Source organism: Aythya fuligula, chromosome Z (assembly GCF_009819795.1).
Source record: "Aythya fuligula isolate bAytFul2 chromosome Z, bAytFul2.pri, whole genome shotgun sequence".
Classification (NCBI taxonomy): domain Eukaryota; kingdom Metazoa; phylum Chordata; class Aves; order Anseriformes; family Anatidae; genus Aythya; species Aythya fuligula.
Window position 1 is genome coordinate 25,562,586 of NC_045593.1, and position 24,286 is coordinate 25,586,871.

At 39.7% G+C, this 24,286-nt stretch overlaps 1 protein-coding gene across 1 annotated transcript in view; it reads left to right on the top strand.

Annotated features, from left to right (window-relative positions):
* Positions 1–11,154: 11,154 nt before the first annotated feature.
* Positions 11,155–24,286, top strand: part of TBCA (tubulin folding cofactor A) — a 35,109-nt gene continuing 21,977 nt past the window's right edge. Inside the window, exon 1 of the mRNA XM_032206487.1 lies at positions 11,155–11,265. Coding sequence (XP_032062378.1) covers positions 11,213–11,265 — 53 coding nt within the window. The 5' untranslated portion in view covers positions 11,155–11,212. The remainder of the gene's footprint in view (positions 11,266–24,286) is intronic.

Sequence of the window (24,286 nt, forward strand, 5' to 3'; positions counted from 1 at the left end):
AGGTACCCTCAGAAATGTGGCTGAGCATTTCTGGATTCTCATGCCACTACGTGTAGGGTGACACCCAACCAAATGAAAATGAGAATTAATGGAAGGTGCTAAGGATGAGTAGCTGGTTGCTAGCCAGGCCAGTGAGGACAGCTTTAATGTCCCTCTCACTCTTCTGTCAACACAAAGAGGAAGGCAAAAGGGAATCTTGCTTGCCCCATGGGCTCTTCTGCACAGAAGAAACGGGCATCAGTGGAGCACTGGGGCAGAGGGGGATGAACAAGGGCTTTATAACACTAATAAACCAATTTGGGGAATCCAGGAGTCAACCACTGGTTCTAATTAGATGGTTTAGGGTAAATAATCACTCATGCACTTATACATAAAAAGTGAGCTTGCACAGAGGAGATACAGCCAAGCAAACCCAGCTGTGTTCAGCTCTATGTTCGTATAGAAAACCTGAGCACATTTCTCAACTCTCAAACAAGGCAGGTCCCTAGGTGCACCTGTTGTTGGTTTGGTTTAATTTTTTTTTTTTTTTTTTTTTTTCCCTCCCCTGCAGCTGCTCAGAAGACCAATAAATGATTAAGTAACACCATTATTGTAAAAGAAGCTGCACAGCACAAAGCTGTATTTACTGGAATGATGTCACATTATTGTTTCCATTCCATTAAATGTTTACTTTAGGCCTTTTATAATCCTTAGAGATATAAAGGTTATTCTTCTAGCCTCAAAGAAATGCAGTAGGAAGCAATTTTCAGAGTGGCACAAAAAAGTTATGCACACAAGTTTCATTATACATGCACTCAACTAAGAAATTTTCACTCACCCCACCTCTCCCAGCTTTCCCAGCAAGACACAGCAAAATGTAGAAAACTATGAGATAAAATGTTTTGGTCTGAGTGTCAGTGAAAAGAAGATGTTATTTTTCATCAAATTATTCTGAATTATGATTTGATCTAGTACATTTTATGCACATTTTAAACATTTAAGGCTTTTGTAGATCTTAGGGTTAATATCTATGAGCTGTATCTTGTATATACCCTTCTAAACTTGATGGTCTGGGATTTGGGCTCTGTCTTTCCCCTCTGTAACACTTAATTTGCTGGACAGGCATAGAGGAGGAATGTGGTGAAGGTTCTGAAAACTTCTGAATTAAACCCAGGCACTAAAAGGGCCCAGCTCTCACATGGGTAGAGTTACATAGAACTGAAAAGGCTCTGAAAATTATAGGTTACTGCCGGCAAACATTACCTATGATATACTGGCAACAGAGCTGAGGGTACTCATAAACTCGGAGAGCAGGTCACTTACACCTTGTTACATTTGCATTGATTAAGGTACACAGATCTGGGAGAACAAACAGGAGAACAAGATGCATCATTTCTTGTGGTGCTGGAAAAAACAGATTTAAGAAACTGCGGCTGTGTTTCACAGGGCCATGCCTTACAGATCCATATTAGTCTTTACCTGTTCATAGTAATTTAAGCTTCCAATTTTAATCACGATTAAAATCAGTGAGAAGGAAACCTTTATTTAAATAGACGATATTATTTTTGCTTTGAATTTGTACTCAGTAATTATCTTCATTCTCGTTGACAGGCATGATGATTAACACAAGCTGATTTGCAACTGTATTTGCAATGTATATTTGATACATTTCAATATCTTATATTCTAGCATAGAAATATACACAGTGAAAGAGTGAGAATTATTGCAATTTGTTCAGATGCTTATGTTTTATGTTCATACTATCTCAGAAAATAGCAAAATTTTCTTTACTAAATGATAATTTTATTTGGGGTTTGTCTCAAAATGCATTGGGGTAGAAACAACAAAAAATAAACTTAAATTTATAGAACTAGGTTAATTAATTACATTTAACTAAAACATATGGCATCACTTTTTTCCTCATAAAAAGGAAATGTATTTAAAACTAGCCAGATTATTAAATGAATGAAGTGGATATGTTATTTAGTGAAATGAGAGATAATTTCCCTTCTCCAGGAGCTAACAGTCAGATATCTACCATGCAGATAAATGGCTAGTGAGATTATCAGAAGTACTTCTACGTCTTACTGCCTCACTCCCACTGAAGTCAATAGAAGTTAGGCATTTAATATGTAGGAAGGATTTTAAAACTCTCACTGGTCATTTGCCTCCATCTCCAGGCATCAAAATATCTTGGAAAAGCTGACCCATCACCACTGGGGTTTTATCAGTCCTATCTTTTTTTTTTTTTTTAATTATTATTTTTATTTTTATTAATATACTGGAAGAGAAAAGAGTCCTGCATTTTCACCTTTCAACTGATTTCTGAATTTTGCATGAGCAATACAAATTAAAAGACAAAATCATTTGCTGCATCTGCTAGTTCAGATAAAACCAACATCAAAAACAAATGAGGATTTTGTAAAATAAAACACTTGAAAAGTGCAAAAACTAATAGCTTTACAGTAAAGGCAGAAAAAAAATAATAAACGTCTGGGTTTGAAGGCGTATTTTAATACAGTCCATGGTGACCTTAACATTTTTTGCACTAATTCCTCAGGTATCTATATTTGAGACATTGAGAAGTATCTTCTGATAGAGTGAAATAAATGCTGACAAAATCTAAGCTTTAGTAAAGTTTATCAGTATTTTAAATCCAATTCCACTGTTCCATTTTTAGGGCACTTAATGTGACTTCTTGTCTCTTTTTGTTTGATTTTAAATTAAATATATATATCTATGTATAATCTAACTTCTTCTGAACATGTCTAGGAGTCCCCAGCATTCACACCAGGTTCCTGGGCTGCCAGTACAGCCACGGGAGCATTAAAACTTTCCAGCTAGAAACCAAACAGAGCGCTGCTGAAAGTACCAGTGGGAAAAGCACACCTACCATCTCACTTTGGCCTCTCAAGGTCTTCTCTGATTTACTTTCAGGTACTTCCTTCAACTCAGGATGCCTTGCCTGAACCCTCTAATGGATTTAAATGGCTGCATGTTTTCCTTAAAAGCTTAAATGCATTGGTACCCCTACTTTATCCAATAGGTCAGTGGTTCAAGCTTTCACCTCACTTGAATTCCCTCTCTGCCAAGGAAGCCCTCCTAAGACATTACCAATACAACCAGGTAAGTGGGGACTTTCTAAGACAGGAGCTCTCCCTAATCCACCTGCTGAGGTTTTATCATTTTGCATAGAAATATATTCCCACAGGGAGGTGGCTGTCCCTCTTCTCTCTCTCTGTCAGACACATGGAATTATTGTAGGAAACATACAACAACACAAAAAGGAGAAAAAAAAAAAAAAAAGACTGTTTTCCAGATACTTTCTGTTCTCCCACTGGGGTTGTTCTCTTATCAGGGAGAAGTGTACACTGACTACATTCTTCTAAACTCAGGGTACATTTTGTTAAGCTGTGCAGTAAAAACAACAGCAAACAGTCACTCCAGAGATGAACTAGTGACTGAAAGCATCCCTGGGATTTCCAGAGTAGTCACGGGTGTGTCATGGTGTGTATGTGTGTGACAAAGAAGTTCTCCATGGTCATTGTTGGAAACTTGGATGCCTACAAACTGTCAACGTCTCCAGAATTAAAAAAAGACTTGGACTGGGGGGCTCACCCTTTGAATTTAAGCGTTCAGTAGTCTGGGATTCATCTCATGTAACCTCAGTCATTTATACATGACAAATCATCCAAACAGCTTTAGAAACCCAACATGAGCTGAACTCTAGAGATGTTTTTCTCTTCAGTGTAAATGAAGCCTAATAGGAACAGGCTAGACACCTAATCCTGATGCAGCTTAAATAAAGCAAGACGAGACCTGCTCCTAAAGTGTATTCAGGTATAGCTGTTATTTCAAGGTCATAGTTCCCTGATATGCTCATGTTTTCTCCTGGATAAGGAGTGATTGCTCCAGTATGTACTTTGAAAGCTTTATATATATCAAAACCAACAAATTATATTTCTGCAAACAGAAACATTTTCATTCCTCACTGAAGGCTAGAAATATGAAAATCTCATTAAGCTGGTTTAATCAGGCTAATTTTAGCAAAATCATCAGTGCAATAATAATTACGGTGTGATGTTTACTTGTAATTATTTCTAGCTTCTCCCACACCTCCATGTCCTTTGCATAAAAGAGAAGTAAACAGATTTCTATCTTGTCTTCCTTCCCCATAAGAAAATTTATAGTATAGGAGCAAGACTCCAATCTTAAGTTTTGTTCTGAATGAGTGGCCGAAAGTGTTGTGCAGGAATGTAAGGTAACAGGCAAAACACATAGATAATAATGAGGAAAAATTAAGGGAAAATGGTAAAGGAACATAGTGACTCAGTTTAGACAAGACTTTTAGTGAATTACTTACTGTTAAGATGTCTGGCCTAAATCCCTGCACAGATTTCACATGCTTATATCTGCCTTGAGCCTTTGCTTGCAGTTAAGCTAAAACATACCTTCCAGAAACCATATGATCTTCACTTACATGTCTTAAGCTCTCTCATCCATTAGTAGTTTTTCTGGTAGTTATTGTTCAGTATTAAAAAATTGTCCCCCTAATTCTACCCTAATTTTGACTAATTTGAGGTTCCTGTCATTGCATCCTACTGCTCACTCTTTATGCTGGGCTCTGAACTTGCTGCTGCCAGACATTGCTTCTCTAAGTAGATTACGGATTGACCAAATCTCTTCTTTTCTTTGCTAACTAAGTATTCACAACCTCTTGTGTCTTTCTGTGTGCAGTATGTTCTTCATGTACTGTACCACTCTCGTAGATTTGTTGCAAGCTTTACAAGCTTTTTGTAAAGCATGGTCATGCAATTCCAGTTGGAGCCTCATATTGCTGGATACTAAGACTCTCACATAATGATGACCTGTCCTTATATTCAAGGATGATATCTGCTTTCTGTGAGCCATGGCATTGTAGTTGAGCTCTTGTTCAGCTGGTCAGCCCTCACAACTCATCCGTTCTTTCCAGGTTTACTTGTTTCCAAGTCACAGAATCATGGTTTTTCACCCTGTAAGTCTGACCTAAGATCTTTTCTCTTAAATGTATGACCCTGATTTCTGTTGTGTTGAAATTACGCATCTTGAGTTAGTTTATTTTACCAAGCAATCCATATTGCTTTCAGAACTAATATGTTCTTATTACTTACAACGTCACCAACATTTGTGTCAGCCACAGGCTTTGCTAGCAATTATATTATATTTTCTCTCAGATCAATAAATAAATTGAACAGCTTAGGTCTGTTGAACAGATTCCTGCAAGAACTCACCAGAAATTGTCATATTATGACAATTGCCAATTCACAATACACCAATTTCCATACTATTTAATGTGTGCTAAAATAGTACTATATAGTGCTAGATTTTTTTATGACAATGTATTTTGATTTCATACCTGTTGCTTTACAGTGTCAAACTATATCATGACAGTGTGTTTATCTCTGTCAACAAGAACTGCTGCCCTATTAAAAGCATATATATTTGATGTCCCTTAGACCTTCTAAATACTTCTTGCTCTGATACCATGGTCTATAAAAACCATTTTCCTATTTAACTGACTCATGAGAGACTTTCTGAATATCATGTGTCATCATACAGGATATTAGCATCATTTGCCTTCCTGGTGCCAGTTACTTTAAAGTTCTCTGCTATTGTGTGCTAGTAACATGTTCCGGTCTGCTGAACATGGGCAAAGACTGTATCTTCAATGGAGAATATTATCCCTAGTGTTCATTATCTGTTAAGAATTGTGGTTCTCAGATGTGGCCAAAAAAGGAGGAATCCCTTTTGCTGGTATTAAAACTTTGCACTGAAGCATGTGATCAGTCAAACCCACACAGATGTCAGTCGATTTCCATAGGTTTCAGAATGTTTTGCTTTGTATCTTACGAGGGAAAGGATTCAAATAAAAATAAAGATAATGGTGGACCTTATCACACAGAAATAGAGCACACTTTGAAAAGCAATTACAAGACATATATAAAAAGGTCCTCAAAAATCCTGAAGCTTTCAATGAGAAGATAAATATATATATATATTAACAGATAAAATTTACCCCTCCCTTTTTTGTTGTTTGTTTTTTTTTTGTTTGTTTTCAAAGAGACCGATCATATGTAGCCTTATTCTGTGAGTTCTTTAAACTTCAGGTTTGAATTTGATTTTTTTTTTTAATTTGATTTTTCACTGGAGATTTTATTACAGTTATTGTCAAATCAATAATTCATTTTGTTTCATTCTGGTGATAACTACTTACACAAGAGTTTCATTCTAAAATATTCCTCAGCTAGAGACTCTCAGTTAAAATAGAAAAATTGTCCCATGGGCACGATAAAAAGAAAGTAACCAAAATAATGACAGTTAGTGACAGGTTCAAAACCAGAGCCCCTCTCTGTATTGTGAAATAAACACTTGTGAAGATTCTTGGTGTGTTTTACAGTCTTAATGGCTGTTAGGTCTCCCTTGATTGACCCCTAATAAAATCTAACTGGGGGTGACAGAAAAATATGTCCATCAACTTTGCTCATGCATTACCACATAAAAATTGACTGGAGTCATTGACTACAGGTAGCAATGAGCAAAACTACACAAGATAAATACTCTGGTTTGTGGATACTCATTCACTCCACTTTTGTCTGCCACCTTGATTTTTGGATTGGGCATTCATGGATAAAAGGTAGGTGATCTGAAAAAAATCATGTATGTCTTTTAAAAGACAGTATCATGTTATGTTACTCCCTTCACAGAAATTTATGTTACATGGTGTTAGACCATGGGCTAAGCTTAATGTAACATGATGCATTAAAAACTGCACATCATGATTGTAATGTCTGCCAGAACAATGACTTGTTATATCACATATCTCTTCATTTGTAAGTAGGGAACCCATGGAAATCATTTGCAAAGGGATATATTCTCCTTTTGATGCATGCACATAAATCCCCCTTTCCCTCACTACTTCCAGCTCTTCACTTAATGGATGGTCTGAGCTAGGAAAAACTGCTAAAAAAAAAAAAAAAAAAAAAAAAAAAAAAAAAAAGGAAGAAGAAGAAGCCCTGAGTTAGCTAAAAAGGTTTGAATTGTAGCTTAGCATTTATTATAGGCACAGTTAAACTCTCCTTAAAACTGTATAAGTGATATTTACTAACCTATGCTCTTAGTGTAAAATTTGAGGAATCACCATTGCTGCCTTCTCTACACAGGATAAATTGTACTGTCTACATCATTTTCCTCTAGATGAGTAGATTTCCTTCTTGTTTTATACCACCGTATCCCAATGGACGACTTCCCTTTCACATAAGTATAGATGAAAACAGAATCTGCCCTTGTGTTTGGTGAAGTCACAAAGGCAGAAACGAGAACAGACTTTGTCCCCAGTACTTTTCAACTTCCGACCAGTGAGTCATTTCTCCTTTACCTAATTTTCTAGTGTAATCAAACCTCTTCAGTAACAACACACTTACTTCCCTCTTGATTCACTGTGTTTGATGGGTATGTTGCAGACGCACCTATTTTTATCTTTGTCCCATGGCTACATGCCTATGGCTACATTATTAAATCTATAGCCCTTGCCTACATTTTTGGCACTGAACAGCTATGTAGGCATTTTAGATGTGTGGGGTTCATCATTCTCACCAGCGATGATCACCTGATAAAAAATTGGGTCGACAGATCTACACTGCAAGTACAATACTAATATTACACTGTATGTTCTAACCAGAGAAATTCATTCTTGTGCACTTCAAAATCTCTAGCTTTGTGCTGGCCAGCTGTACAGAGGTTAATTTTATCTACTGATTAATTCATTCTCCTCAAAAAATTGAGGAGACACTACTAACCTTTATTCAAAATCTAATCTTATTTATCCATTACCCATTAGGGAGGTGGAAGGAAATTCTCCTTCCCTGCACATACACACACAGAGAGCAATAAAAAACTTGAGTACTAAATAACTTCCAGATTGTGTTTTATCATAAATAAAAAAGAAATTATATTCATACTGCACAGATGGTTTTGATGGATAAATGAAATAGTATAAAAGCTGAGTCAGCTTTTACTTATTGAAGTAATGGTCTCAGTCCTCAGCTGAGGTGAACACACACAGCTATAGACAGTTTTTTTAGGCTGTCTAAACCAACTAGTAATGAACAATAAGATGGAACCTGTCACTAGGTATTAGTGACTTTTAGAGGTGACTGTACCTCCTTCTGCAAGGTACGCTCTGGCCTAAGCAATATAGGTGGAAATAGTGTAAGGCCTTTAATTTGAACAATATCAGCTGGTGAGTATACTGGCTCTGTAGTTCCAATGAACTAGTGGTACAATACAAAACAGCTCCGCTGCAACAGTAGAGCCAGTCCTGTTATTTTTAGTAACCCCACTACGCAATCCAATGAAACATCATTAATTTGCATGACTTGCAAACTGATATGAAAAATATTCAACCAAAAACAAAACAAAACAAAATAAACCAACCAAACAAACAAACAAAAAGGCTGTATGCTTCCAAAGAGTGGTAGGATTGACGGTCTCTTTGCCACTTGAAAGGTACAGCAAGGCTCATAGTATTCATAATGGAGACTAATTCATTTGGAAATGTATCTGCAACTGACTAGGCTAGAAATTATTTCAAAGGAGTTCTAGAAAAAATAAAAGTAAAAAACATTTTGATTAAAAAGATGTTTCTGCCTTGGAGAGCATTATACATGCTTTCCTGGATATCCAGATCTGATTCTTTGAAATAAAATCATTTTTAAGTGTTAGGATATGATTTCCAGGTACTAACACCAACACTTCCTAACCATAAAGTAGATCGTGCTTTAGAAATGTTTTACAATGTATTTGAGCATCTACCATTAGCACTCTTCATGTTATCATCCTATGTGCTTAAATATAAGCTCATACTCGGTATATTAACATTTGTTTGGTTATCTGAATTAAATTTAGGAAAACAAATGTATTTTACAGTTTAGTAGCTGAGTCTGAACAGTCTCTGTGAGGTGAGTTAGTGTTTCAAGGTTAAAAATGAAACACTTCCAGCACTTGAAATAAACGAGTTACTATTTTTAATACTTGTTTTTGTTTCTGCTTTTTCTCCCAACAGCTATTTGTTGTTCTTTGTTCTGCAACAACTATGTCAAATGTAGATGTGACGTAGGAGGGAAGATTTCAGAAGAATAAATTCACATGTAGGCCCAATGTGGCAATGTAGCTAACATGTACTGGTTGGTATTTCCAGAGGGTGTGCAGCACAAGAGGACAGCCTCACTGCCTTGGAGGTGCTGAGAGAACACCTTCAGCCCAAGAAATGACTTGCTGTAACTTTCCGAGGCTGGGTCAACAAGGTACGGGTTTCCATTGAAGGAAGAAAGTAGCCATGTGCTGTTCTTGACCTATCATAGAATCATAGAATATCCTGAGTTGGAAGGGACCCATAAGGATCATCAAGTCCAACTCCTGGCACCACACAGGTCTACCCAAAAACTCAGACCATATGACCAAGCACAGTCCAAACGCTTCTTAAACTCCGACAAGCTTGGTACCATGACTACATCCCTGGGGAGGCCATTCCAGTGTGCAACAACCCTCTCAGTGAAGAGCCTCTTCCTGATACCCAGCCTGAACCTCCTCTGTCACAGCTTGACACCATTTCCTTGGGTCCTGTCACTGGTGACTAAAGAGATCAGTGCCTGCCCCTCCACTCCCACTCATGAGGAAGCTGTAGACCTCAATGAGGTCTCCTCTCAGCCTCCTCTTTTCCAGGAGGAACAAGCCAAGTGATCTCAGCCACTTCTCATACATCTTCCCCTCCAGGCACTTCCCCAGCTTAGTAGCACCCCTAGTAGTCCTATTTTATTAGGCTTTGTGAAAGGACCTGCCAGAACACTGCTCTCCTTCCTCCTCCAGCTGCACAAGTGGCATCAGGTTCGTATAGAAAGAACACCTCTATAAGCCTCTGTCCAGATCACAGATATTCACAAGGTTTATTTAGGCTGCTGATTTGAAGGCCTATTTCTCCCCACAGAGACAGCAAAGAAACACGTGTTCCTCCAGAGGGCTGTTCAGGGCATTTAAGAGAGGTGGCTGCCATGTTCCATTGATCCCAGGAGACTGCCAGGCTGCTAACTTAAGGACCATCTGAGACAGATGTTACAGCCACGATTCTCGGAGCACAGCGTTAGCCCCAACTAACACCACGGCTGAATTCAAACATGCAAGCATCAACCTGGAACAGCCAAGGCAATGTTGGATTTGGCCCAGCTTGTCAGCCTGTGGGTAGGTTTGCCAGGATCTATAGCACAGCTGTAGTTATCTTATTTATCATAGTTGCCTTATTTATTTGTTCAAACTGTTGAATTTTTTTTCCTATTAATTTAAATGCTCATACAGTGGAAGTTCTTGCAAACAATGACCTGCAGGATTATTATTTTATTTTATTTTATTTTATTTTATTTTATTTTATTTTATTTTATTTTATTTTATTTTATTTTATTTTATTTTATTTTATTTTATTTTATTTTATTTATTTCATTTCATTTCATTTCATTTCCCAGAATTCACTCTTTACGTAGTTAGCATCAACTAACTAGCATGAAGGAAGAAAGGGCTTCCTTGAACCACCATTCACACACACTAGGACTGAAGCTACCAGTACTGATATTGCCTTTTCAGCTGTTTTAACAGTGGGAAAACTCCTTTTGGTGCTTGTTACACGCCACATGCCAACTTGTATTAAAGTTGGCGCAGAACCTGGCCTGGACTCCATCTTTCTGTGTGTGTATTCATGAAAAAATAAAAACAGGTGAGCTGTGCTGGGCATAGTATCAGAAGACACTGAGGACAAATCATTGAGGTAGTTATCATTTTTGTAAAGATGCCGTTAAAGCAGCCGTGTGCTTCGCGCCGCCCGCTCCCGCCCCTCAGCCGCCAGGCTCGGAGGCCGCGCGCCCGCGGGGCCCGCCATTGCCGGTCGCTATGGAGACGGCGCCATCCCGCCGGACGCCTCCACGGGCCGGGGGGTCGGGGGGGGATGGGAGAGGTTGAGGGGGGCTGCAAGGCCTGAGCGCGGAGCCCCGCCCCCCTCTCGCGGTGGTGCCGCCCAGGCCGGCGCCACGCGCGCGGTGCGCATGCGCGCGGCGGTGTTGCGCAGTGAGGGCGCCGCGCCGTCCTCGCCGTAGTCGCCGCCTCAGCGCCGCCGCCTCCGCGCCGTTGGGCCCCGGCTCGCGCCGCGCCCGCCATGGCCGACCCCCGCCTCAGGCAGATCAAGATCAAAGCCGGCGTCGTCAAGCGGTGAGTGCGCGGCTGGGCGCCGCCGCTGCCGCCGTCCCCGTCCTCAGCCGTTGGGAGCCGTTGGTGGCCGTTGGGAGCCGTTGGGGGAGGCCCAGGGCGGTGCCGCCGAGCGTGGCGCGGTGCCGGGGGCCGCGGCTGGCGGTGCTTGTGCCTCGCCGCCGGGCCCGGGAGGAGGAGGCCTGCCCCTGCCCCTGCCCCTGCCCTGCCCCTGCCCCTGCCGCAGCCGGGCGGTTGTGGTGCGTGGGGGCCGTGCCGGGGCCCGAACCACCCCGGGGGCCCCCAGGGGTCGGGCTGCCCCGCCGGGGCTCACTTGCTGCGGGTCTCGAAACAAACGTGGGGTGGGGGGCTCGCGGTTGCATAGGTGACGCTGCCCGGTGGGTTGTAACACGAGCCTCGGTTTTGTCTGGTTGTAACGCGCTGAATGTGTGAATTCCTCGTGTTATGGCCATAAGCACGAGGCTCTGATGTGAAATGTTTAGACGCAGTGTGATTTTGTGAAGGCTGGAACCTACAAAGGCTGCACTGGCTCAAGCATAGGAAATAGCATGTGTGCTGGATCAGGATGTTAAATAGTCCGGTTTCATGCCGTCTGCTTTCTATTATGATTTACTAATTTATGTCAGTAAAAGCCTAAAAGCAATAAGGGCACAATTCCTCATATCTGATGAGGTTTGAAAGATTGGATCTTAGACTAAAAAAGTAAAATGGATAAAGGTTTATCATTTTTACTCTAGGTAACAATTTGGGTTTCTGGGCTCAAATTGGGGAGCAGTTCTTAAGTGCTGCTACAAGCAAGAAGTTGATTCTATGATTCTAATATCCTGTTTCTTTTCATTGTGTGTGGTGAGCAAATCATGAGCATGTGTTGTTTTTAAGCCAGGTAACTTTAGTGTGGTGTGACTGAGTGGCTTAGTGACTGCCTCTTGCTCTGGGTCCCTTTCATGACCTATGTTATGGTTACTGGCTTTGGTGGACAGCAACATGATAAATGGCATCTTTGCATTTGTAAGTTTCTGGTGTTTTATGTCTGTGCTCATAAGCAAAGTATTCTGAAGTGTGGCAAAACTAGATCTTTTTATTTATTTATTTATTTGTCTTTTGGTGTGTATTCTTTCTTCTAGTCAAAAGAATTTGTTGGTGTCTACTCTTACATTAGTAGTTTGTAGAAGTTTCTGTACTGGTTTATTGCAGCTGTTTCATAGTTTTGTGATAGTATCTAACAGTGTTGTAGTATCTAATACCGCTTAAGATGACCATTACTTCATACATCATCACAGAAGCTACCTGAAACACTTTCAGTTCATAGACTGGAAAACAGGGTAAGTCTACACCAGATGATGACCTATGTGGAGACCCCAGTCAGTCAGAGCTGTTGCAGGCCTGCCTGTATGTTCACGTGTTGAATACTGTGTTGTATGGCTGTGTCTTCTTGGACCTGAAGACAGTTTAATGATTCCAACATGGTTGTGCAGTACAAGGAGCTGGCTCAGAGTCTGTCTGCCACTGACCTTAGTGCTTTTAGCTCTGAAATGAGCTTGCATGTTCTTAGTTTGAATTTCTCTGCTTCTGCAATTTCAGTGAGTCTGAGAGAGCTGAGAACAAGAGATTAGAACTTGGTATGTTTCTTCACAATTGCATGTGAAGAACTTCTTTTTGTTTGTGTGGCTCTTCTGTTTATTCATGTCATGCTTGGAAGTCCAGGGGTGCTTATTTTGATACTGTGACAACCATGTGGCATCCAAGTTCCCAAGTAGGCTGCTAAAGTTCCCACTCAATATTAGTCCAGTTACAATGATGCTAACACAGTTCAAATAATACACAGTTAAAATTATATATACCCAAAGCTTCTACTTTGCTTCTAATAGTACCTTTTCCCTGATGGTATACTCTCCCTTTTATTGGCTGTCTGGGTCCAAAGGCTGTTGGCTCAATATGGTCGTGGGGAGGGCACAGATCTGAGGAAGTCATCAACGTCCCAGATCCTTTGCTGGGAGGAAAGTTATGTTGATGGTTTCTTACTTTTCTGAGTAAAAAACCACAATATTTAATAAGTTACAGCATAATTCCCGGGCTCTGTATAGGTGAGAAGTCCACTGAAGTGAAACAGTTGGCAATTGTGGTAGGAGAAGACTTAGTGTTGGACTGCAATTTAGGAATCTAAATCTGAACTGCAGTGTTACAGCGTCCTCCTCAGGGGGCCACACATCTGATTATTTCGGGGAGCTGATACATTGAAAAATAAGTTAGACTTACAAAATAAAAAAGTTTTTTTTAAAGATGAGGCCTAATTGGACCAGCTTGCCACACAACTGTGTACATGTCGGGGCTACTACAAAGGAAGTGACAATAGAAGTGCGTTTGACGGGGTTCATATTTGCTTTTGGAGAATGGCAGTGTAAATAAGCAAGTAAACTTATCTTGTGTTTTTTTGTGTGGTAACAATATGCAGAACTACTGTTACTCTGCGGTAGCTGGCCTGTGAGTAAAGGTAACTCCTTTTTTTAAAGGAGAAAAGGAACGCTATCTTACAGTCACTGTGGGGGAAATGGTAGGTCTTGGTAATTGTTGTGAAAGAATGGACAAGCTTAAAGTTAACTTTCTTGTTTCTTTCCTTGTAACCCCACAACTCTCTTAAAATCACTTTTTTTTTTTTAATGCTTAACATAGTGGTAATGTTTTATATCTTGTTAATGTAAAGCATCCTTAGATATTGTACATTTTTCACATGGATGTAGTTATAGCCCAAGCACATGGGATGTAAGGGATGTTGCCTAGGTATTGATGACAGTCGTAGCAGCAGCTCCCATGTCTGTCAGTTGCTCACAGATGCAGGAAGAGGCATGGCTCTGTCTCACTCCGCCCCTCCTTTTCAAACTAGAAGCCTTGTTCAGTACTCTGTATTGTAGCTGGTGTGCATGTGACCTGAGTCAACTTAGGAAAGTTAACATTTTCCATAGAAAATAATAGAGCAGTTATTTAGGTATTTACTCATAATATTTGAGAGGATTCACACAAAGGCTTAACATGCCAAAAGTGACTGACTTAAGGCTTCAATTAATTTTCCTTATTTTTTCTGAGAAGAACCTAGTCTGTAAAGCTGATTTTTTTTGAAGCAACCAATGCTCAGACTAGGAGAATAATAATAATAATAAAGATACGGGACAGGAACTGCTAGGATGTTCTGAACTTTCTTGACATTTCTTTTGTCTTTTTTAATCACCTGCTGTAGCCCACTCTATAATCTTTTAGCAGTTCCTTATCTCACCACTTTTTTTTGAGCTAAGAACAAAACAGCTGCTTAATGTGGGATTTTTTTAGCCGTGTATCATAGATTCTTCATGTACCCCTCTTGAAATGTCTATTGTAGTTGTGGATAATTTACTCTGTGTTTCATATTTGTTGTGTATTGGTGAAAGGAACTTGAACTTGGAATGGGGTGAACTTTTTGCATTTTCTGACAAAATTGATAGCCAGGCTCTTGGTGATTCTATACCTTCATTAACCAGAATTCAGATAAGTAGATTTGATGAGCGTGAATAATAATACTTTTTCTATTTGTGTTTTATGTCCAAGAAAACACTACTTCTGTTTAGTCACTTTCAAAATCATCTTACTCTCAGTAAATCCAAGCTCAGAAAACCTGCCAGACAGTAAGTAGATTGATTTAAAAAAATATATTAAATATCTTATACTCAATTCACATTGGCAATGGTTCTAAAAACTACTGTGAACAAAGTAAGTTGGGGCATGTGAAAATAGCACTGACATTTGCCCATAGTTTCTGTCTGATTAAATGGAAGTGACACCAGTAGATTAGAATGAGACTAAGACAATTCACATTGCAATTGTGTTAGTTTAACTTTAACAATCTTTTAACACTCTTGTTTAAATGTGGCTGACATACCATAATTACGAATCTACAAGCCTTGATTATAGAATTTTACATCATGAACCTATGGGGAAAGTGTATTGATTTTTGTGAAGCAGCCCTTCTTAAAACCACCTTTCTAAAACTATGGAATCTTCCCAAGATTTTTTTTTTGCCTGTACCACTGGCAATGATTCTACTTTTTCTCTTTGTAAAATATTGTCATTGTAAATTACATTACCAAATAGCTCACACTGTCATCTTTTTTCTAAGTATGGAAAGTTCTGAAAGTTATTAAAAACAGTTGTTTTCTTTTAAATATAATTATAAACAATTAAAGTTAAATTGTATGGCTGCGTTTATGATACATTTTGTACAAGTGACATGAAATATTGCAGAGAATGCATTTTTTTTTCTGTATGGTGACTGTTGGTAATTCAAGCACAAAACTAGTTAATTTTCTTGATTACTCAAGAAATTTGCTATTTCTGGTGAAAAACACAAATAGTCTTCTGACCACCACATGAACTGTTGATCTTTTACTTGTTTCCCATTAGCCACAGGCACGAGTTGTTAATCTTATCATTAATATATTGAAAAGAAACTCAAGTCTCCTCTCTTTATACTCATTATAGTTAGAAGATTGTATGTAACAACTGCACGTTAGCTCAATAGAAAAGGCTGGGATACGGGTTTTGGGGAATGATCTGCAGAGCTGCTCAGCTATACTGAGTCAGCATGATAAAGCTATTTCATGTGTTTACACTGCACATCCAAGAGCACAGATGCAGGAGGGTGAATATGTTGCATGCACTATTGGATACAGGCTGGCTCTGTATCCAAATTAAATAACCTTTCTCATAGTGCAGGAGCATTGTGCAGCTGCTGCCTAGGGCTGTGGCCAGTTCAATCGTGGAGTCATAACAGCACACCCTGTAAACTTGGGCTCAGAGCTAGACAAATTTCTTTGTTGGTCCAGAGCTACTTAGATGTGTCTGGAGTACCTCTTGTACTGCTCTTGACATCAGGATCCCATACAAAAAGTCTCGAGTTGGCCCTGCAATTGAAGGACACTACAGTTGTTTAGATTTATTAACTTAGTGTCTGTCCCACAGAAAGCCTTCTCTATATGAACTAACTGAAAATGCTGTGACTTCTTTTACACCATGTTGCAACTGCATTTACACAGTGCTGTCTAACATCTGTAATGTGCAAGGTTGGCAATCCAGGTGATTAATTTAAGGGTAATTGCAAGTTGACTCAATTCTCCAGAAACAAAGCTACTTGTTTGAAAGGGATCCTACTTTTCTGTGTTTTTAAATGCATGCTTTCTTTTAAACTTCGGGGCTATAGAACAGTATGAATGCAGAGTTTTTTCTTTTTTTTTTTTTTTTTTTTCTTTAAAAGCTGTGAGAAGAGCACAGCTTTTGTGTGTGTGTTAAAATTGTGTAGATTCTTAAAAATGTATCTTGATTTATTTTGTTTTTGAGTAGATACAAACACTGGTTCCCTTTTGGGGAAATTTAAATTAGTAATGTTCAGACCTTCAAAAGTTTCCCACCTTCACATTCCTTCCTCCATGCAATTACCTCTTTTGAAAAAAAAAAAAAAAAAATACAAAAGCCTCCAGTGAAATAAGTCTCATAGTTTTGCCTTAGAGGGCAGAAAATAATAATTAACACAGAAACAGTCTCATGCATGTCCATGTTGACCATAGTAATCTGTTGATGTCATCTTAATTGGCAGAAATATGTGACACACTGTGTGTATCACCATAGGTGTCAGTAGTAATACTATGTTAAGGAGGAAATTATGTACATATGTATCTTAAATTTGGGTACCTATGCACAGGTGTGTCTTTCCAACCTTAAAAACTTTCATCAGTCTTTAAAATTTAGGGAAATGGTGTAGTAATAGTTGCTTTGCAAACCTTGTTTGATGACATTATGCATACTTCTAGTACTGTTGTCTTGTGTATGATTGTACATGTACATTTTCTTCGTGGGATTCTAACCCATGGCATGGAGCCATATATTCAACTATGTGGATAAAACAGCTACAAATAATAGTTTTGAGTGCTGAATTAGAATGTGGATGTATGGAAAAACAATTATATTAAATTTATGGTAGTGCTTTATATACAGAAGATGAATTACAGCTGCGTTAACAACTGTTATCCATCCGGGCTAGACTTTGAGTTAAATATTAGGAAGTTCTGTACATTGTACATGCGTAAATCTTATTTACGATAATGGGACCTATTATATTTTTATGTTTTCCTTAAACTGTACTCAACCTCTTTCCCAATCCGTCATGAACTGACTACAGACATAGTTTGACTTTAGTTCTGTTCAAGTTTGATCATCATTTCAACACTTCCACTTTGCTGTTCTACTTCTAGTGGGGGGGGAGGGAGGCAGTTGACCCCACAGAAGCCTTGTTTCTTGTTCTCCCATCTCTGGAAGTGAAGTTCTCATGTTCCTTTAGATTTACAACTTTCGACCTGTATCCAATTCCCTTCTGTGCTGTTCTCTCAGAATTTTTGCTGCTTCAGAATCTATTTAGGCTTTAATGATAAACTTCTTGCTTCTCTCCAGCTCTCGTCTTCAGCCCATCAGAGATGCTCTTTCAGCATCTTTTCACTCCCCTTTCTCTTCTTTGACCCTAACCATACAAGTGGCTTCTTGCAGTATCATAGCACTGGCTGCTGGTGTTCAGTAATACTCATTTGAAGCAGAGTTTGTTAGCAGAGGAAAAGGGGAACTTCAGCTATTGCTATGACAAGAATTTTGGGGGAAAAAATAAAACTTCATGAATGTACTGCAAGAGCAGGAAAATAACTGTTGAGAGGCAGGGCCAAAATGTGAAGCCCCAGAGAATCAGAGAGATCTAAAATTAAAAATTGTATATTGCATCTTATTTATTATTAAAAATATGCTATAAAATGTTAAAACCAAATCATTTTTAAGCTGAAAGAATTTTCTAACTTCAAAAATACCCTGTAACTGATTTTCACAGTCTTCTCAGTAGTAATCCATGACAAGTGCCAAGCCTGCAAAGTTAACCTGAAAATGTCCTTAGAAAATGTAGCTTAGTTTTGTGAGCCATATAGATACAGGAGGGGTTAAAAAAAACATGTATATACTTGTATGTTGTTATACCTCAATTTGACTCAAGAAGTTTTATCTTTTCTGGTTATTTTGTTGCTGTCAAGAAAATGAATATGTAAATAAGAGGTCTGGTCCAAATCCAAAAGCATTCAGTTACTGACAGCTGAGAAGATACAGCAGGTGGTGATACCTGACATACCTGTGTCAAGTACTGTATTTCTTGCCTCCTTTCTTCCTTGACTTTTCCACCTAGGCCCTGGTTTGTAATGTAGATGAGCTTACGAAGTCTCAGTGAAACCAGGCATGTGCGTATAACTAACAAACAAAACAAAAGCAACAAACCATAAAGCCAGTTAGGCTATTATTGATTTCTAGGTTTGAAGTAAGTCAGCATAGATTATTTCATTATCTACTCAATACAATTTTGTCAGCTTTGAGTTTCCTGTATGCTTAGCATATATGTTAATACACTGTGGTTAATGTTAACATCAGTTTTGAAGAGATCATCATAGAATCATCACAGAATGGTTTGGGTTGGAAGGGACCGTAAAGGTCACCTAATTCCAATTCCCCTGCCATGGACAGGGACACCTTCCACCTGAACAGGTTGCTCAAAGCCCCATCCAGACTGACCTTGAACACCTCACGGGATGGGGCATCCACAGCTTCTCTAGGCAATCTGTTCCAGTGCCTCAGCACCCTCAGAGTAAAGAATTTCTTCCTTATATCTAATCTAAACCTACCCTCTTTTAGTTTAAACGCATTACTCCATGTCCGATCCCTGCATTCCCTGACAAAGAGTCCCTCCCCAGCTTTCCTGTAGGCCCCCTTTAGGTACTGGAAGGCTGCTCTAAGGTCTCCTCAGGGCCTTCTCTTCCCCAGGCTGAACAGCCCCAACTCCTTCAGCCTGTCCTTATATGAGAGGTGCTCCAGCCCCTTGATCATCCTCGTGTCCCTGATCTGGACATGTTCGAATACTTCCATGTCCTTGTTGTGCTGGAGGCCCCAGAGCTGAACACAACACTCCAGATGGGGTCTCACAAGAGCAGAGCAGAGGGGGAGAATCATCTCCCTCACCCTGCTGGCCATGCTGCTTTTGATGTAGCCCAGGATACGGTCAGCTTTCAGGGCTGCGAGCACACATGGCCAGCTCCTGTGGAGCTTCTCATCCACCAGGTCTTCCTCCTCAGGGCAGCTCTCAATCCATTCTCCGTCCAGCCTGTGCTTGGTTAGGTTTGCCTCAGCCCAGATGCAGGACCTTGCACGTGGCCTTGTTGAACCTCATGAGGTTCACACAGGCCCACCTCTCAAGCCTGCCCAGGTCCCTCTGGAAGGCATCCCTTCCCTCCAGCGTGTCCACTGCACCACACAGCTTGGTGTCATCAGCAAACTTGCTGAGGGTGCACTCAATCCCACTGTCCTTGTCACCAACTATGTTAAACATTTCTGGTCCATGTACTGACCTCTGGGGAACACCATTCATCGCTCTCTTCACGTGGACATAGAGCCATTGACCGCAACTCCTGAGTGGTACAGTCCAGCCAGTTCCTTACCTTGCATGCCCTTTCAATAGTGAAGCTATTCAATAACAAAAGTGGCACTCTAATCTTCAGAGCTCCACCGAGCTCACTCAGTCCAGCCAGGGAAGCACTTCTTGGGTGGATTTTTCTAATACGGGAGTATTGGAAATACTGAAGTCTGTGTCTGGTGGCATAAACACATAGGTACCATTCTAGCTCGTGCACAACCTCATTTGTTGGAGTGGGGAAAGCATACCAACAGTAGTAGTGTGTGCTCATGCTGTTCTTACACTGCTTGCAATTTTTACATTGAGCATCTATTATTACTTTGTGCCTATTACTGTGGCTCAGAAAGATGGAAATTTTGTCTTTCTAGTACAGATGTTTCTCCTGTTAGATGTAAGTTCTTAGAAAATATAAAGAAATTAAGGACAAGATTAAAAAAAAGCCTTCTGCCATCCTGTCTATTGCGCATACTTCTTTCATCTGTCAACCTTCAGATAAACTGTGTTCTCTTCCTGTGATCCACTGGTCAGTGTGGTAGCTCTGCTTGCTGCTGCTAGTGATGCTACTCCAGGAGATGACACTGGGACTGATGTATAAAGAACAGGGTAGGAACTTAAATACATTTGGGAAATGAGAAAGGAGAGGAATCTGTTGCTCTTTCAGTAGCAGCCAGAAGTTAGAACAGTCTAAACCACTTGCCAATCTGCATCCTAAATAGAGTAGGATGCAGTCTCTTGAGAAATCAGCGTCATCCTAAATTTGAAGGTCTAATTCTGGCCCCTGCCCCATCCACTTCTCTTGTCTCCCTGACATCAGTTTCAAATCTTTTGCTGAGCTTGTTCAGTTCGCTTAATGCAAGAGAAAAAATGTCAGCTTTTTTTCTTACTTTGTTAATTTCCTGGTTTGATGAACTGAATTTGGCTCATGGAGAGATTATTTGAGCATTAGTGCTGGCAGGGATGTATGCTGGGGCAGAGAGCAGACTGTGATGGTTTTACCCAGCTGGGCAGCTAACTCCACCACAGGTGCTCTCTCACCCCCCCACTCCCAAAGGGATGTGGTGAGAAAATACAACGAAAAGGGCTCAAGGTTTGAAATCACTCAACAATTATTGTCACGGGCAAAGCAGACTCAATATAGGGAGATTAATAGAAATTATTGCCTATTGCTAGCAGACTAGAACAGTGAGAAACTAAAAACACCCCCCAACCTCTCCCTTCATCAATCTTCTTCTACCTCCTACCCCTGAGCAGTGCAGTGGAACAGGGAATGGGAGCTGTGGTCAGTCCCTGACGCTTCCACCAGGAGCTCCTCCACCCATGGGGGGGCTGCAGCGTGGAGATCTGCTCCATGTGGGACCCATGGGCTGCAGGGGGACAGCCTGCTCCACCAGGGGCCTCTCCCTGCACAGCCCACAGGGGAACTGCTGCTGCCTGCCTGGAGCACCTCCTGCCCTCCTGCTGCACTCACCTGGGGGGCTGCAGGGCTGCTTCGCTCATACTTTCTCACTCCTCTCTCCCAGCTGCTGTAGCACAGCAGTTTTTTCCCCCTTTCTTTCATCTGTTCTCCCAGAGGCCCAACCAGTGTCCCTCCCTGTCTCAGCTCTGGCCAGCAGCAGGTCCCTTTTGGAGCCGTCTGGAGCTGGCTCTGATCTGATATGGGGCAGCTGCTGGGCTCTGCTCACAGAGGCCACCCTGCTACCAAACCCTTGCCATGTAAACCTAATACACAGACCTCCCTTTAGCAGCAGCTTTTTGACAGTCTTGAACCATCTTGTGTTACTTTGCTCTTCCACTTAAGGAGTGGGGTGAAAGTGTGTAGAGGAAAATAGGTGAGGAAATAAATCATAATGGTATTGTCAGATAGAGAATTTTTTGTTTCCATCTATTTCAAGATTCACTCATGCTCTTTTAGCTCTTATGGTTTTAGTCTGTAGCTTTGAAGTAATAAAACCGTACGTTTTTTTTGTTTGTTTGTTTTGTTTTGTTTTTAAATGCAGAACTAACAAATTGTGGAATTGATTGTTAAGTCCTGTGAAAATCAAATGTGGAAAGGATTTTAAAAGGGCAGCAGCCATGGCCAGGAGCTGACCTAGTGTGTAGTAAACATTGATGGTTTAGTTTTGTTCTTCATTGTTAAGAAGTCTTTAACTTGATTTTTGGAGGCAGGTATACCATAGGAAATGTCACTTTAATCTTGATTTGCTTCTTTATATGCTTTCCCTAATAGTTAACTACTGGCTGCCACTGGAGACAAGGTCCAGAATAATTGGATCTTATGTTTCTTCTTTTTCATTTTTGAAGGACTGGGAGAAGCTAATAAAACACAATTATTTTGTTTGGATTATCTCTTCTGTACATGTATTTCTGGGGGCATGGATTTCTGCTTCAGGGTCCATGAAAGACAAATAAGGAAAGCAAGCTTATTTTCAGTAGATTTAAACTGGATATGTGGGAGTCTTCACTGAAAATTTAAGGCAGTCTGTAGCCTGAAAAGAGCTATTATAAATGGAGACTTGAAGTATCAGAATCAGCCAATATTAGATATGGTTTGACAACATTTACGTCTCTCATTTATTTCAAGAAATGCAAGGAGAGAATTTTTGGTCAGTAGACTTATTTTAAAAGGGAAAAAAATAAAGGAAAATTCCAGTAAGTGGTTGGTTCTTTGACTATATACCAGGTATCTGTAGCCTAAAGCTCTCACATACTTCCTTATGGCCTGTTGATTGTAAAGCTTGCCAAAACTTGCCAGAAATCAGAATAGGATGTTCAAAATGTTAAATACACATACAATTTCCTTCTTACAGATTTTTTTTTAACATCTGATCCAACTGCAACGTATACTTAAATAGTGACAGTCTCTTTGGTATGACTTTTAAATAACTTCCTTTTTTATTGCAACTTTGTTAATTTCTTCAAATCTTTACAATATCTTAAAATGTGAGGCCTTATGTTGAAACTTTAGAATAAAGATTGAATTGTGAAGAAGCAGCTTTACAGCCAAAAGGCAGATGTTCCCAAAGAAAGAAAAAAAAATCCGGGGAAAGAGATCCAAGAAATCATTAAAGCAAAATTGCTTTTTTATTAGTATTATTCATGGCAGATAACGGTAGAGTAGAAATAAAAGGCATTTTGGTTAGATAAGTAATCATGTTTTGAACATGGCTGTATCCCTATGAGGGGAAAGTATGCAAGTGTTTTAAAGTGCTTATGCCATTGACAGAATAAGTCTGTCATGGCCTGAGGTTCTTACTTAGAAGTAGCATCAACCTCTATTTATGAGCAGTGGAAGTTCTTTCAGAAGATGTAGTCCAGGTTCAGTGGTTCTGGAAGAAAGCTTGGCAACTGTTTCTCACTTCAGTTGAAGATGAATGCTCAAGTATCTGTCTTCCCTATTTCTGGCTTACTATGTACATATACAGCTACATATATTGAAAATGTTCTGTAAAATTCACTGTTAAAGAATTGTGGAATGGTTTGGTTTGCTATGGAGTAAAGATTATTAATTTCTTGAGACACAGTAACTGGGGTGCAACTTCGCTCTTCAGGTTTAAGCAGTTTTCACAGAATTAACTACAATAATTTCTAGGTTACAGTTGAGGAACCGTGATGTTCATGGTAATGTTTTGAAGGTTGCAGTGTTGTTCTCTTCGATGAATAACTGGATGACTTATGTTCCTGTTACTGCTGGTCTCTTCTAAGGGGCACTAAAGTTTTCCCCTCACTACATGGCAGCTGACAAATACCAATTTTCTGAAAGTTCATTGCCAAAAAACTTACCTTCAGTTTATTCTACATGCATCTTTTCCTGTGCACAGACTGCCATTAGCTGTATGTTATGGGAAGCTAGGTTGGAGATATATGGCTTTAGTAAGTACATTTACATGTGGAAGAAACAGTGAATTCCCAGTGACATGAGTGCTAGAAAAAGTCATCCTGCTGACATCAGTGGCAGAAATGCTTTTCAATATAAATGTCTGTTATGAAAATATGAGTACCCTGGAAAAATCGGTAACGTATCAGGAAAAATGCACTGTGTTTAGTCTGTGTTTAAACTCATTGTGTTTAAAACAGACTGTAGTGTAAGCTCGGGGGGGGCAGGGGGGGAAGGTGGGATGTACTACTTTTTTTATAAAACAGACAATAACAATATGTAGTTTGTGCTTTCTTGTTGTTGTTGCTGTTCTTGTTTAGCATGGAAAATTTACTTTCTTTACAAAATTGTACAGTGCACTTCATTGGAAGCAATGTGAGATTGATATTGAAAACTCCTTGATTCATCTTGTACCTTTAATCTGTGGATTGTTTCATCACTGTCCAAACACATTTTAAGTTATAATATTAGGGATTTAGGTGGTATTTGAATCTCAAAATATATATAAATATCAAGCTACACAGAATTATATATGCTCAAAAGAATTTATTACTAATAATCTTAGTTCTCAATTAAATCAATATAAGCTACTGTCAACTTCAGAATATTTCCAGTAGACATAAGATGTCTTAGGTTTCTTA